Here is a 15,745-nt window from a genome sequence, read left to right as displayed (position 1 = left end):
TGATTAAAAATTGCAATCAGCCATAATAATACAAGAGAAAAAAATCCAAACAGGTTTATTTACAAACACAATATTATACAGAGGCATTCAAAGTTAAGAAGCACTGTTATATTACCTTCATTTATTACAGACTGGTCCCATTGTTTCAACTTCTGACAACAATAAGCGGTGCATGGAGCGGTGCTCATTTAAATGCAAATTATACATTATGCATTACATCAGTCTGTGGCAAAGTAAGAGCTGAAAAATGACATTTAAAAAAATAATAAATTACACTACACATTTGAGAATGCAACCTGAATGTTCATAGTCAAGCAAAGGTGAATTAACACTGTGGCAGTGAACTCCAGCACCTCACAAAGCTGCAGCAACTGCTATCATCAGAGCATCTATACTAAGCCGCCAGCCATCTGCAACCACTGAGGACAATCTGGTTAAGAAAAAAGGGTTTTTTGTGAGTGTAAACTTAATTCAGTGATCACTGAAGCAGGCACACACCAAGCTAGGCGGACATCATGCAGAGCGGCATGTGATTATGGAGTTTTACAACAAGAAGAAGTCGGGAGAGGACTCTTTAAAGAGGCTCCTTTGATTTGATTTGATTATAGATGAGGATTGCATATCAGATGGAGGGAGTGGCTATCATAAGGCAGCATGGCGTGAGATTTGATAAGCCAAACAATAAATCAAAAATAATAAAGGAATCCCTTTGTGCCTCTTTTCCATCGCCAGAGGACATTTTCAAACAGGAGTAAGGCCACTGGAAACAGGCCAGTTTATCCGTTTAAAATGTTCAAATAGATTACAAAAGTAGACAATTGGGTGCTGCTTTTTTTTTATACATTTTTGAAATATGACAAGTTTCAGGCTTTGTTTGACACAAACGCCCAAAAGCTGCCATACCCGCAGAGTCGAGCGAGTAGAAAAGAACCGATCTGTACAGCAAAAAGCCACTAGAAAACGTTACGGAAACATCACCACCATCGGGAAGACCACGTGTCACACATGAAAAACATGAAAAAACTGACCAGAGGGCGAAAATGAGAAAAGAACACCACATCGAGAAATGTTGTCAGTCAAAGAGAGCAACCTTCATCACGTGGTGGAATATATATTCCACCACGTGATGAAGGTTGAGGTGTGCACAGCAAGAAATGTGAGAGATCACGTGCAAGGCCCCGTGTGTACGTGCACGATACCGCGGGCGTGCATGTGAATGAAGTTGAAGATTTCGTGCGGCATGGCGTGGAAGCCCGGTCGCGGCTTGACGTTATCGTAGTAATGGTGAGTGATGAAGATGCCCGACGGGTTCATGGGGAAGGCCCAGAAACCGTAGAGGTGCACTTCCTCGCACATCTCCAGGGCGGCGGTGACCAGCATCAGCCCGCTGCTGAGCCGCTTGGCCCGCACGCCCTGAACCGCCCAGAAGCGCTGCACGTTGAGCAGGTACTGCGGGTGGAAGAAGAACACCCCCCTCTGCGAGTCAAAGTCGTCCAGCATGTACTTGACCCGGAAGGACACATCCGTGTTGCGCGTGTTGTAGAAAGCGGGAAGGACCACCGAGGAGTTCTCGTAGTTCTGGAGGACGTCGTAAAAGGGCCGTCGCCATTTCTCCAGCTTCTGAAATCTGATTTGCATGAAGTGAAAAAGACAAACAGCTGAATAGGAAAAGCCACCAATGATGAGGTTGGATTTGAGGATGATTTACGGTACCTTTCTGTAATAATGCTGGGATTTACCGTCACCAGATCCGTTTTAGTGCCGACATCAGCTGAATATTTCTCGCTGATGGGCGGTATGTTGCATCTATGACAAAAAATGAAAAGACACTTTTCTGGACTCAAACTCCACAAGTATTGGACTGAAAACATTTCATTTCATTTCATTTCCATATAAAGCAATTATAGGTTTGCAGTTTCCATGATAGAACAGCTTGGACCAATAGACTTCAGTTGCGAAAGGAGCTAACGATAGCTGAATATGAGAGCTGACAAATGGGCTGACAGCAGGAGCTGGCAAAACGCCAGTTGTCAGCTTGAAATCAAACGCCTGCCATTTTTTCAAGGACGGAAAACTTTTAATTGGAAAAATGTGTTATCTTTGCAAACTGTGCACCATACACAGAAAGATAGAGCTTGGCAGTCAGTTGGAATGGGCAGATAAGGTAGTCAAATAGTCTTTTAGAATGCACGGAACCATGCTATGTTCTGCCATCACAACACTACATTGTTGATTTATTTTAATACAGTAAACCAGTGGCGTCATTAGGCCAAAGTATGCCGTGACATCACACAAGCAACGGAAAATGACACAAAAACAAAACTAGCAATCCACAAAACCTAATGAATGTGAGCACGAAAGGAATATTTTTTTTGGTACCTGAACACAAAATCAGCTGAGTCAATTTCCTTTCCACAGTTGGTGTTCTTGATGATACCCCCATTTCCGATCACAGCACATTTTTTGTACTGGGATTTGGAATACGGCATATCCTGGAGGACACAAATAGGTATTCGTAAATCCGCATGCGTGAATTGTCCATCACAGCAGCCAGTAGCTCACTCACATCTGGGAACATCTTAAAAACCTCAGTGGTGATTGGAAGGATGCCACTGGTGTCCACCTCGTAGCGCAGCTTGGTCCCTGCAGGGGTGTTCCTCTTGGTGGTGAACAGGAAGGACGGAGCGTTACAGCAGCGAGACAGCGACATCCTGGAACAAACAAAGAATCCATTTAGCTAAACTGGACCAAGTTACGTGGCCCATGGGGGTGTCTATGCTTTTAGCCAAACAGTTATATGTGAGTAGGATGCATGTTTTTTTACATTAGCATTTAGAGAATGGGAGAAAGGACCAAAAAGGCTTTTAGATAAAATGAGTGCCGCCCTCTTAATCCCCTCGGAAAGCACTCAAAGGATTTTTGTTTGATGTAAAAATGTTTGCTTTTTGTGTAACCCACAGGCCACAGATGATATCAGACCCGCATATCTATACTGTACACAACATCTCATAAGAAGCAATATACGTATATGGGTTGTATTATAGGAATGATCTTTGACTATTGGCTCTCTTGTTTAATACAATCCACGCTGGTGGTCAAGACAGATAGCTGAAAATCAGACATAACTTGATGGTTACTGGTAATGGTTTTATTTCATTTGAACATGCATCAGATTACAATTGAGTGCATCCCATAATCAGTTCCCAGTTCCACATGTCCAAAAGGAGTAGGAAGAAGCAAAGCTTATTAAATCCTACCCCTCCATCTGGTACTTTTACAATCACTAACTGTTACATTTGTTCACTTCCTGCCTTTCTGATGTATTTTTTTTTATTTATTTTATTTTACTATTGTATGATTATTATTATTATTTATTGGCTGGCGACCAGTCCAGGGTATACCCCGCCTCTCACCCGAAGACAGCTGGGGTAGGCTCCAGTACCCCCTGCGACCCACGTGAGGATAATCGAAAGAAAACGAATAATTTAATTTAATTTAATTTAATTTAATTTAATTTAATTTAATTTAATTTAATTTAATTTAATTTAATTTAATTTAATTTAATTTAATTTAATTTCTACCACTTTTTCCTCACAAGGGTGGCGGGGGTCTTGGAGCCTATCCCAGCTGTCTTTTGGGCAAGAGGCGGGGTACACCCTGGACTGGTGGCCAGCCAATCACAAGGCACATATAGACAAACAACCATTCACACTCACATTCATACCTATGGACAATTTGGAGTGGCCAATTAACCTAGCATGTTTTTGGAATGTGGGAGGAAACCGGAGTACCCGGAGAAAACCCACGCATGCACGGGGAGAACATGCAAACTCCACACAGAGATGGTCCAGGGTGGAATTGAACCCTTCTCCTAGCTGTGAGGTCTGCGCACTAACCACTCGTCCGCTGTGCCGCCCTAATTTAATTTAATTTCTTTTTTTGACCCATACCAAAGTACTCGGTGATATGAGCATCCAATGCCATAATGTGTACCATAGTGCGTGTCAATATAGTGATATATATAGCACATCATGACTGGTTCAAGACTCTTCATCCTTGGATTTAGCAAACATCAACTGCTTGTATTGTTTCTTGAATTGGCTCATCGTTGTGCATTGAGTTCCCCAGAAATGTATTTGTAAATGTACTTGACTTTTTCCATTGAATAGTGCATGAGAAACTGAACGGTATAGAATGGTCAAGAGAAAAGTAAGCAAGCTCAGCTAGCTTTAGTGCCTGCGTTCATCTAAAATGCATGAGTTTCACACCAGTGATAGAGAAGTCAGTAAAAAATGGCTGAATTTGCACATTTCCTAATGAAACATTTATTATACACAATGGCTTTCTCCGGCACAGGTAAGTGTGACATCATCATTCTTGCCATTCTCACTGCCATTATTCTATGGACGAGTCAGCAGCACCAGCTAGCAGAAATTCAAATGTAATCAAAGATATCTTTATGCTGTACTGAATGAATAAATGAATGAATTTGACTCGAAAGCTCACCGGGACTTGATGAGACTTTTACAACCAAGTATCACAACTTTTCCAGGAGAAGGAAAAACTCCATGTACTTCATACACACATAAGGTAACTGTATTAAAACAAAAAAATGATGGTCTATTTCTTGTTATCCTGTATGAAACTCAGAAAGAGTCAATACCACACCAGTGGACCAAACCAAAAGCGCATGCAGAGGTAGATAAAGCTGCTGGATGCTGGCTACTTATGATACTTCAAAAGCAGCTACAGCTTTTGTCGACCACGCATCCGAGAGCAGAATTTGAAGAATTTACAAGGTGCCCTTTGACCTGCTATAAACTAGTACACGTGAAATGTTTATTCTGCGCTCTGCTGTGATTGGGTTGGTGCTTACTTGAAGTTGCTTGCCTCCTCCTTGCTCTGCTCCCACTTACACACCTGCAGGTTCCGCCATCTCTCAAACAGATCAGAGGTTTTGACCCTGGCAGACAGGCAGAGAGACTTGTGGAATGAAGAAGGATACCCATGACCATGTATTTTCCGATTATTGTTTCTACAAGGGTAGTAAATTGACAAAAAAAAACAACACAAAACAAGCGTTATAAAGACAACAACAGCAACAAAACAAAGGGTTGTGGGGGGGCAGAATCAGGGCAGTCAGACTGAAGAACAACGTGGCTTTATCTAGCACGGCTGTAAATAGATTGTCCTTGAAGTGACATTTCCTGGGAGACGACTAAAGTGATTCTCTCTGGGAGGCCACTTCCAACTTCCAGGCAGAGCAGCTGCTGCTCTCTGGCTCGCTGCCCTTGGAACAATTTACTTGACGTTAAACCAGGAAGGATGCTACTCCATTTCAACCGTCTCACTCTGTATAAGGAAATGTGTCATGGTGAGGCATTTAGTTCCTATTTTTGATGCATGACGTGGGGGGGGGGGGAAATGCTTGTCGTTTGGTCACAAAATTAGCATAAAAGTGAAGAGACGGCAAATTATAAAGTCCGCACCCGACAAATCTCACAATAATGGACAAGAAGACTTACATTGTCAAGACTTTGACATCCATAATCTCCTGCCTGAGCTCTTTGCATGTTGTCGAGTTGTACTCAAAAGGGCCCTCATAGTTTCCCAAATACCTGAAGGGGTAATACACAATTCACAGTCACCTCTGGAAAGAGCACTCTGAGAGAAAAATGAATCAGAAATAGAAATGTAAATAGATGGACAAAATAAAATATCATGGGAGAAGCCAGTATAGGAATATTCATTTTTCTAAATGTATCTAAATAACAATGAATGACATTCGCGCCGATGATACGAATCGCATTGGCTTTGCTGTCTCGTTTTTGTTATTGCGTTATTTAATCCCAAGCACTCAAACTAAAGCGCATCTGACTGCATATTTGAGCATATGATAACATCCCCATTAACACGATAACAAATGTACGTACACATATACATGTCTTTGGTGGGTAGTGGGGCCACATTTGATGAGAATGGTGTGATCGTCATATCAGGTCACGCCAATTCACACATTTCTGCACATGGATGCATCACACAACACCGTAGTTACATGCAGACAGAGTGCAGCCTGAACAAAATGTGTGTGAGGGGGTGTGTGTGTGCTTTTTTGGGGGTGGAGATTAAAGGTAAGGATGTAGCTTAAATGACAAATAACGACATACTGTATACTCCCAAATGCTCCATTAAGACTCCTATTGCTATAGTTCCACATTTGAGTGACTTTAAGAAATTAAGCAAAGCACGTCCGTGTTATTACCACTTGTGACCACAGATGTCACTGTTGTGCAGGTTTTTGTCTCCCTATTATGGCTACAAGGTGTGTCAGAAAGGTTCCAGGACAATTGATGTGTGGGACATTCCCTGTTACGAACATCGCCACGCTGAAGGGATCTCCCTCCTCACCCCATTTAGACTCTGTGATTTTTTCCCCCTCTTTACCAAGCTAAAGGGGATCCATTTTGGGGAAGTGGCTATGGTGGATCCTGGAAAAGTCCTTCCGGGATTACAAGAAGGTGTGGCAGACCTGACTGGGACGGTGCGTTAGATTCCTTTTGTCACGCCAGTTCTGACACACCTCGTATACAATTCACACTAAAAAAGTACCCTCTAATCAATTTCTGACCAAATTCAGCATACAATTGACTTAATAGTTTGTAGGAATTCTCTGCCTTTGTTGATACTAATTGAAATGAAATCAGTTTAGAAAACAAGAGCGCATGATCATGTTTCATTTAAAGGGAATGATACGGTGTCCTCCATGGGTATTGGAACGGTCAGGCCAATTCCTTTATGTTTGCTATTGATGTAAAAACATTTAGGATTGACATCAAATGGCAAAATGTACGTAGTCTACACAGGTCAAACCTATCATACCCAGTCAAAGTGCAATAGGACACAATAGGACCAGTAATAAATGTAAATAGCTGGAAAATAAAAGCTGCAAGCCCAAATGTTTTCAGTCTATAGCAAAAATAAAGGAATTGACCGCACTGTTCCGATACTTCTGGAGGACACTGTATGCAATCTTATTGGTGAAAATGATATTTGCAGAACAGATTGCGGATGGATGGGTGTTATAATGTGTCTGTGGTGGTCGATGAGTGTAAAAAAGAAGATGGCAATAAAAGAACACATGGGGCAATACAGCAGAGGGATGCACAAAAGGAACAAGATGCAGAAGGATATGGTCCAAATAAACAGTGAAACTGGTCGTCTACATCCACCTCTCTGAGGAGAGAGTCTTGAATAGAAGCCAATGGAATAGATTTCCTGGGATGAACTCAGCGGTATTACATGTGCAATGCTGGCTCAAGAACCAACCGTGTCATTATCGGCATGTTCCTGTCTTGGTGTGAGAAAGAAAAGTTGATTTGAAACCAAAACAAAGAGGAAGGGGGGGTTAAATCCAGGTCGCAAAAGAGAGACAATGCAGATGTGAAGAAGGGGAGATAGTAGGAGCAGGGAGACGTGTCCACACTATGTACATGGCATACACACAAGAGCTGTGCAGAACACGACACAAGGGTTGAGCAGGACAAGGCACTTGGAGATGGGTGCTAGATGGGACACGATGGGCGGCACGAGAAGAAGCCAGAACATCCACAGGAGACCGACCAGCTTCTGGAGGCGGAATGGGGGTTCGGTGGGAGATTTGGGGTCAAGGTGGACGGAATCAGACAACATGCAAGAGAGCAAATCTGGAGTGCAACCACCACTGGAAAATAACATGAGACTTGTAATACCCTTCAGACCAATGACAAAGAAAGAGGCATTCTTGGGTTTCTGTGAATGTACTAAAAATGCCTTCAAACTGGCCTACCTGTGAGAGCGTTTGTTTTTCTTCTTAATATCGGCTAGGCAGGGTGTGACTATTACGGAGATCTGTGAATCTGGCTGAAAATTCTGACGGAAACATCTGTCAACATGCAGACAGGTTAAAAGTTAAATGTGTGACGTGGTCCTGCTCACTTGCTAGACCTGCAGACTTCATAACAGAGAAGGGAAGTCAATGAAAAAAAAAACGATATAGTATATCAGATGTTCATCTGAGGAGGCTGGTGGGCGAATGAGCGGCCCAGTCCACGCATGCAAAGGCTGGGTCGTCACTTGGGATGGCTGTGGAAAATGCGTCTATGTGTGGCCCTCTCACTATATAGCTCACTCTCTTTGTCTCAGAGGTGTTGTGCAGTCAGTTACGCTGGGAAAAAGGTACCTTTTCCTTCCATTTCTGGCAGGCTTCAGAGATCCGTCATCCAAGAAATTAACGGGACCGGTCCAATTTCCTGTCTCGTCCCCTTTGAGTCGGCTAAACTGTTGCGCACTAGTAAGAAAATGAGTCAGTTTATTTGGGATTTCTTGTCCGTGTCGTGCATAAACAAAAATAAATAAATAAAAAACACCCTAAGCGTTCACTCATAGCATAAACATGGCACACATTCACGCCGGATTTGGAGATTGAGCAGCTTGTTGCCTCAAGAAAGGACTCAAAGTAAAACACATCACAATATCTAGTATAGTCAGGCTTGTTCTGGATGCTACAGTGGAGGCGGAGCTGATCGGCGTTAGGCGTTTTCGCTGATATCGGCCCATCCCGATTGGTAGTCGATCGATCGGAGCACCCCTAATTGACATATCACTCTACGTTACCCTCATAGATAAATGAAGCAGTAAATCAATAATCGATTTTGGACCAATTCAATGGAATTGAGTCACCTGATGATTCCTCGCGCACGTTAATCAATGGCTGGGAATCGCCGCTTCACATCACATGGTCTGCAGGACTTTTATCGAGTGACAAATTGAGATTAAATACCAGGGGCGTCACTAGGTTCTGAGGAAAGGGGGGGCTAAGCCCCCTAGAGATGCACAGGATATGAATGAATGTAGTAGACATTCAAAAAAAATCAAAAAAATTCAAAAATCCAAAAAACAAATAAGCAACAAGAACCGGGATATAATTTCCCACTTTTGGACAGATTTAGTAGAGATACTCAACTGTTTTAGGCCACCATTAAATGTACACAAGTACACACAATCTACACTGCAAAACCGCTGCTCAAGCTCTGCAACCATTCTGTCCAGTGGACAGTGATCAATGATATAATAATCATTATTATATTATTCATTAGCCTATTATTATTACTATCATCATTATTCTTCTTCTGATTATTACTACTACTACTAGTACACTCTTAAAAATGCTGGGTTATTTTTTTGACCCAATCGCTGGGTTGAGCCTGTTGGGTCATTTAATTGGGTTATTTTTATTGAGTTGGGTATTCTGAGAACCCAATTCGCTGGGTTATCTCTGTTGGGTGCTGAGTTATTTGCTGCTGGGTTGTGATTTCCATTATATTGTGCTGGGTTATTTTGGACAACCCAAAGCGTTGGGTAGAATTTTGGACACGAGCAACAAAGCCCCGCCCACAAACTTACTTCGTTCGGACCCCACATTTCATCTGAGGAGACGAATTTCAGCACGGAGCAAGGTTTGTTACATGCCCACTATTGTTTTACCGTAGAATTGACTTTATATTATTATATAAAACTTCATAAACTTGTTAAAATGTAAGTTCGTGAAGCACTGTTGAGTACTAGCTTCAGGAATGGATCGGTAACCTTAGCAAACTTCCATTCCCTCCAAAAGTGGCAAGCGAACACATTCGCTGGCGAGCTATGTAGGAACCAAACTATGTTGTTGAAGTTACAAGAGACATGCACTATGTGTGATAGTTATGAGGACAACGTCAGTTATCTCGTCAATTTGCCATTTTATGTGATATCAAGTTAAAGAATCTCGTGAATTAATACGAGCGTGCTGATGAACCGGTGTTTTTTTTTAAGCTAGACTGCTGCATGCTAGCGGGCTTCCGTTAGCCACCGATAGTTCACTGTATACTTAGCAGTTTCAACTAGTTTGGGCGCGAATTCGACGACAGTTTTGTAAGTCGCATATAAATGTGGAGAATACGTTTGGACTACTGAATCTTATTTCATTTCATGGTATGTTTGTTCTTATGGACCCTCTTTGTGATGTTTCAGTTCGCTGAAAAGCATCTATGGATGAGTTTGTCAGTTCCAACTTGACTGAGTGGCAGCTACAGGGGCTGATTTGAAAGGTAAGTCATCTTCATGCCTTCATTTTATGGGTATTGTTTTACAGTAGCTACTGTGCCTACTATATGTTCTATGCATAAGAAATGGCGGTGGGTCAGTCACTGTAGCTTGTACCAATACCCACATTTTGATTTGATTTTGATTGTGATCCATCTTGTGATTCCAATATATATATTGCTGTTATAGTCAAAAAGTTTGCTCACCACTGCTCTAGACAATGATGACAAACTCTCTATGGTACACATTATGATCCCAATTGGTAAAAAAATGTTTGGGGTGTGTTTTTGTGTTTTATAATAGACCAAGTAAACATAATCGAGACATTTTCTTAATATTATGTTAGGGTTGATTGCAATACGACAACACTGCACAGTAGTGGGACATATTGAAAACAAGACAGTTTTATCTAAAATTGTAATATTATATTATATTATTTAAAACTCATGTTCTCAACAATCTGGTAATGACACCCATAATTGTCCTACAGATGCCAGGGGAGAAGTCGCCCTGACGCTTCTGCCCATCCTGCTCCCTCCGCCTGTGTTTAAAAAGGGCAGGAAATTGGTCCGGGCGAGTATTCAGGAGGTGAAGAGAGCCTTCCTCGATGTTAAGCCCGTAAGTAATTTACCTTTCAATAGAAATTAAAATGTAAATGAATTGTGAAATGACTCCAGTTGTTCTTTTACACAGTTTTAAAGAAGGACTCTTTTTATGAGGAGCTACTTGAAAAGATTGTATTTCGTGGAATGTGTGACAACGTAACATTTGGCTGTGTTTCTCATTTCATGAAGCACTATTCTTACAAGTTGTAACTTGGTGTAAGTTGTTACTCCATAGTGATGTGTGACGTATAAACCACAGACCAAACATGGTCTGTGGTTGGCCAAACCCCCTGAATAAATTGTTGAACACTCCATTGAATTTACAGGTGTCATACTTCTCCCTGTAGAATGTATATTGAAATAGCTTCAGTAGAGAGCTGATGACAATTGCTCTGCACTGCTAGAAATACTTACAAAATACTTACCTTTTTTTCTTTTCTCATCATAGGTCGGAGCTAACATGGTGGAATACTTGCAGCAGGCAGAATCGCCTACCCATTTGTGCTGCTGCTCACAGAGCCTCTTGTTCTATGTATATATCACTCTCTCATAGCTGTCCCCCTCACTTGTTCTTAAAATGTTATTTTTTTTGTACATAATTTGTTCATATGTGAAGGAAATGTTGTGAGCTGTTATATTTGTATGTTCTGGAAATGTTGAATTTTAATAAATATTTTATTGTTACATTGGTGTCATTATCATTGTAATATATTATTAATAGTATTAGCATACAATGAAAATAAATAAATAATAATAAATAATAATTTTTATATATATATATATATACGTATATATACATATACATATATATATATATATATATATATATATATACATATATATACATATACATATATATATATATATATATATGGTATATTGGCAACCCAACTTGCTGGGTTGAAATAACCCAGCCGTGTAGTAAATATGAACCCAGCGTTGGGTCATTTGAACAACCCAATGTACAACCCAATTGTTGGGTTAAGAGAACCAACCCAACTTGTTGGGTTAAAATAACCCAACGCGAGGTTGGTCCTATATTTAACCAGCGTTGGGTTGAGAAACAACCCAGATTGGGTTGTTTTTAACCCAGCATTTTTAAGAGTGTAATGACGCCACTGTTAAATACAATTGTTTATTTATTTATTTGCTTTTTGCCTTTGCAACCTCATTAAACGAACACTTGTAAACACAGCAGGTATGAAGCCTTCCATTTCTCTTATGTCATTCACTGCTTCAGATAATGTCATTGATCATTTAGTCTGAACGTGTTTCTTTAGCTGGGAATTTGTTGGAGAACGTAACATTTTGACCAACTTTAGTAAATATGAGTGAGGTTATCACAACTTATGCCATCTTGTTGGTTTTTCAATGACCCTAATTAAATTAAAACGACATTTCTTTCAAGCCAATGAATCAAGTTTTACACCAAGTACACATGTGACAGAGGCTTCTGCACGTATTCATGAGAAACATGCTCCCGTGAGTGTTCAGTGGGCATTTGACGAATGCATTATTGTCCTTTAGCGAGAACATTTCCCTCCGCTTGACCACTTAAGCATCCCAGCAGCTCACAACAAATCACGTTAAATCAGCGTCGTACGTCCAAGCAAAGTCAGTGACGTACTGTATGTTGGGACTGGATCAATTCCCATCTTGTGGCAAACGCTGTTCAATCTCTTGTGGCTCCCTCGCAAACACACAGATCAATCAAGCATCCTGAATACAAACAATGCCAGGCCATTCATCTCCCGCTGACTTGGTTATAAAAACAGTCTGGACAGAAATGTGAGCGCAGAAAAAACAATAGTCCGTCACAGTTGGGCTGCAGCGCTTATTATGTTTGCCATCCTGGCCTTGGGCAACATTAATGGGACTTGAGAGCAGGATGAATACACTTAAGAGTACTCTAATGCTGGTTTATTGACTCCTGGAGTCTGTTTACCATACCCAGAGACACTTCATTTGTGCGTTCTAAAGATATCAAAATAGATAAAAATAAGAGGCAGCTCATTAATGCATGCAGTGGGACACACCTATTCCGCTTACAAAGCTCACTATCAAAACCTCCAACAAGACTTTCTGGTTTTATATACATCCTATGACTAGTATGTAGTAACAGGTACATTCACGATAGCATGTAATACATGCAGTATTGTGTTGTACTTTGGTCATTTTAAGCATTGCTGCAACGTCCTTCCTAGACGCATTGATTTCACATTGCTACATAGAAAGATATGGTATTGGTACATACAGTATATGATATATTATATATGGTATGTTTTGCCGAAAACTGATATGGCGATATTGTCCAACTCTCAATTTCCGATACCGATATCATCCGACACCGATATGTTTAACATGACTTTAATTGGTGTCTTCATCTGAATTGAAATCCTAAAATTAAATAACTTCAGCACGGTATTCTAATTATGTATGTACCTGTATTTTTAGAAGCCATTTGTAAAGTGCTACAAAAGACCAAGAATTGACTTTGAAGTGTCCTTAAAGTGCTTGAATTTGATTTTGGAAAAGCTGTTCAAAACTGGATTATTAATGAATATGATGCCGTTGTGTTTCTGCGCTGCCCCTTTATACAATTATACAGGACAAAAACACACCTGAGGATGCCAGGAGAAGACCAATGGATCCGGATCACATGACACCATTATCTTTAGGGTCGGATCCAAGGCCAATTTTTAATAAGTTCATATCTCACTTTGACCTCATGGCCTTGGCCGTCACATCATCTTGACAGCCTAGTGGCAGTAGATGATGACTTTGGATCTCTCTCTCACACACACACACACACACACACACACACACACACACACACACACACTGGCCCTCAAGTGTGTGCAGACAGACTGTAGCAAAATGGCCGCCGCTGAGCCCATTTGTTGTCAGCCATCCGTCACCCCCCACCTCCCTCCTCCGCTTTGTCTCACGGGCCCAGCGCCACAAGTATCGTGCAGGGATGTTGCCGGAATTCATGAATCTCACCATTAGAGAGGTTACGGATGCCATGAATCCATCTTAGACCAGACTGTGGGGTTGGAGGGGGAGTGGCAGTGGGGAGGGGCTTTAACTGCGGTGGTGGCGAGGAGGGGGGCGGGGGAGGGTGTCTAAGACTGCAGCACATTATGTTTGCTTTTTGTAAACATACATGAGCTGTCATAGATATTAGGGATGCGGAGTTGTGGCTTTTAACCCCCTTTTGTTTGGAGTGGGGTGCTACTCGGGTCTCAAAAAACCCTCAAACACCCCGGCTTCTCAACATCTGCTCGTCTCGTACTGGCATTTGTGTCCAAATTTTAAAAAAAGAAGTGTTTCAGAGTAGTAAAGGTGAGGGTTTAAATGCTAAAAGCCAGGTACAGGATATTGTGTTTCTACTTATGCAGAGGTGTGGCTCTGCAGTGGCCTAAAAGTCATTCATTTTACAGATAACGTGAAAAATAAACACAATATTTCACATACTGCTTATTTAAAATCATTATTGCTATATATTAAATCACAGTACAGTGTGATTGTGTGTCACCTCTGTAAGATGTAGGCTACCACCAGTCAAGAAGGCTTCAACTCAAGAAGAATAACAAATAAATAAATAAAGGGAAAAATACATCACCATACACAGCTGGAGCGCGTGTGTATGATATGGATGTGATGCTTTATCATCGTCAAAAGAAACCCAATGGAGTTTGTTTTTATGCCACAGGAAGGGGGAGAAGATGGATGGTTAATTGCTATTGTCCTCTCCAGCCATTAAAGCTCGCCCCCCCTGAAGAAAAGATCCATTAAACATTCAAGGTTTCAGAAACCAACACAACCTCTATGAAAGGCATGCTTGAATTCCAAATCACTGCAAATGTGTCTCTAAAATGATTAAAGACAAACAATACTTACCTCTTAATGTAGTTTTTCCCATAGAGAATCTGTTGCAACAGTGTTACCAGTCCAAATGCGCAAATGAATATGAAACAAAGGGACCTATTGCCTAGGATGTCTTTACCCGACGATGGGTCGGTGTAGCCGATTCTGCGGCGCAGCATCCGGGGATGGCGTTGACACCCGGGTCGGTGTCTCTCTCCGCTGCTGCATTCAGGACCGGGAGCGCAGGTGTCTTGGCCCGATAGGACCGGACATCGTCCATCACCTTCCTAGCGGGATACTTGCATCATCACAGGGATGGAGATTTGTAATATTACATATGAGAGAGCTGATAGGAAGATACCCCGGAGGGATTATTATGGGATGTGACGCGACGAGGGAGGGGAGACAGAGCTCGCAAAAATAACGCAGGGATAAAAAGAAATGAGTGAAATCAACGGTTTGTGGTTTCAAATTATATCACCCAAACGCGGTGTTTCTGGGCTTAAAATGAAGTTACGCCTTTATAGAAAACGCGCGCACACCCTCTGCTTCATCTCCAAACTGAGCTATGCTGCGTGACTGCAATCTTGAAAGGAGGGTGCGCCTGTTTCTCTCGGGATAGCCACCAGAGGGCGCCCACCCTTCATTCATGTGTTCTTTATATAGCAAATACTCCAAGGTCACAGACTGCTTTTTTCAAGGGTGACATAAACAGTAGTAACACCTAGCTTGTTTGTGTCATTGAATGATATATGCTGTATAAAAGTCCCTGCAGTAATGACATTACATATGTGCACTTGAATCTTGTGAAGTGTATTACTTGTATATTTATCGGTCCCATATGATACTATTTTTTCCCCATACTAGCGTATTCAAAGTGGGTTGGCAAAAATCTAGCCTAGACTCTGGAATTTCAGTTTAAACTTACTTTTACCAAGCCTTGCTGGGAACACTCCATTCTGTGTGTCTGTGGCTTTAATACTAATGAGTTGTGTTTGTTCACAAACTGTGAGGCTACAATAAGCAGTACTGTCTATATGTATATCGTGGACACTGGATGTGTTGCGAATACACAACTCAAATAACCACAACAATTATGTTACTGTGAAAAATGTCTTTCTAAAGGCTTTCATGAAGACCTCCTCTAATAC

At 41.4% G+C, this 15,745-nt stretch overlaps 1 protein-coding gene and 1 long non-coding RNA gene across 7 annotated transcripts; one reads left to right on the top strand and one right to left on the bottom strand.

The window, feature by feature from the left end:
* Positions 1-50: 50 nt before the first annotated feature.
* st8sia5 (ST8 alpha-N-acetyl-neuraminide alpha-2,8-sialyltransferase 5) lies at positions 51-15,208 on the bottom strand. 6 transcript variants are annotated; one of them, XM_058048650.1, is made up of 9 exons: positions 14,628-15,208; positions 8,219-8,326; positions 7,826-7,921; positions 5,526-5,618; positions 4,877-5,035; positions 2,567-2,711; positions 2,380-2,492; positions 1,714-1,806; positions 51-1,627 (listed from the first exon to the last, which is right to left on the bottom strand). In XM_058048650.1, the coding sequence occupies exons 1-9, from the start codon at positions 14,771-14,773 to the stop codon at positions 1,165-1,167; spliced, it is 1,416 nt and encodes a 471-aa protein (XP_057904633.1). In that variant the 5' UTR covers positions 14,774-15,208; the 3' UTR covers positions 51-1,164. The 6 variants fall into 6 exon arrangements, with proteins under 6 accessions (XP_057904633.1, XP_057904641.1, XP_057904605.1 ...); XM_058048658.1 differs by having other exon boundaries at positions 4,877-4,963; XM_058048622.1 differs by lacking the exon at positions 7,826-7,921 and having other exon boundaries at positions 14,628-15,205.
* On the top strand, positions 9,437-11,377 carry LOC131102977 (uncharacterized). Its single transcript, XR_009119527.1, has 4 exons — positions 9,437-9,494; positions 10,048-10,124; positions 10,610-10,737; positions 11,173-11,377. It is a non-coding gene; the product is annotated as an uncharacterized LOC131102977 (long non-coding RNA).
* Positions 15,209-15,745: the final 537 nt, after the last annotated feature.

Source organism: Doryrhamphus excisus, chromosome 2 (assembly GCF_030265055.1).
Source record: "Doryrhamphus excisus isolate RoL2022-K1 chromosome 2, RoL_Dexc_1.0, whole genome shotgun sequence".
Taxonomy (NCBI): domain Eukaryota; kingdom Metazoa; phylum Chordata; class Actinopteri; order Syngnathiformes; family Syngnathidae; genus Doryrhamphus; species Doryrhamphus excisus.
This window is presented reverse-complemented; position numbering and strand designations above follow the sequence as displayed.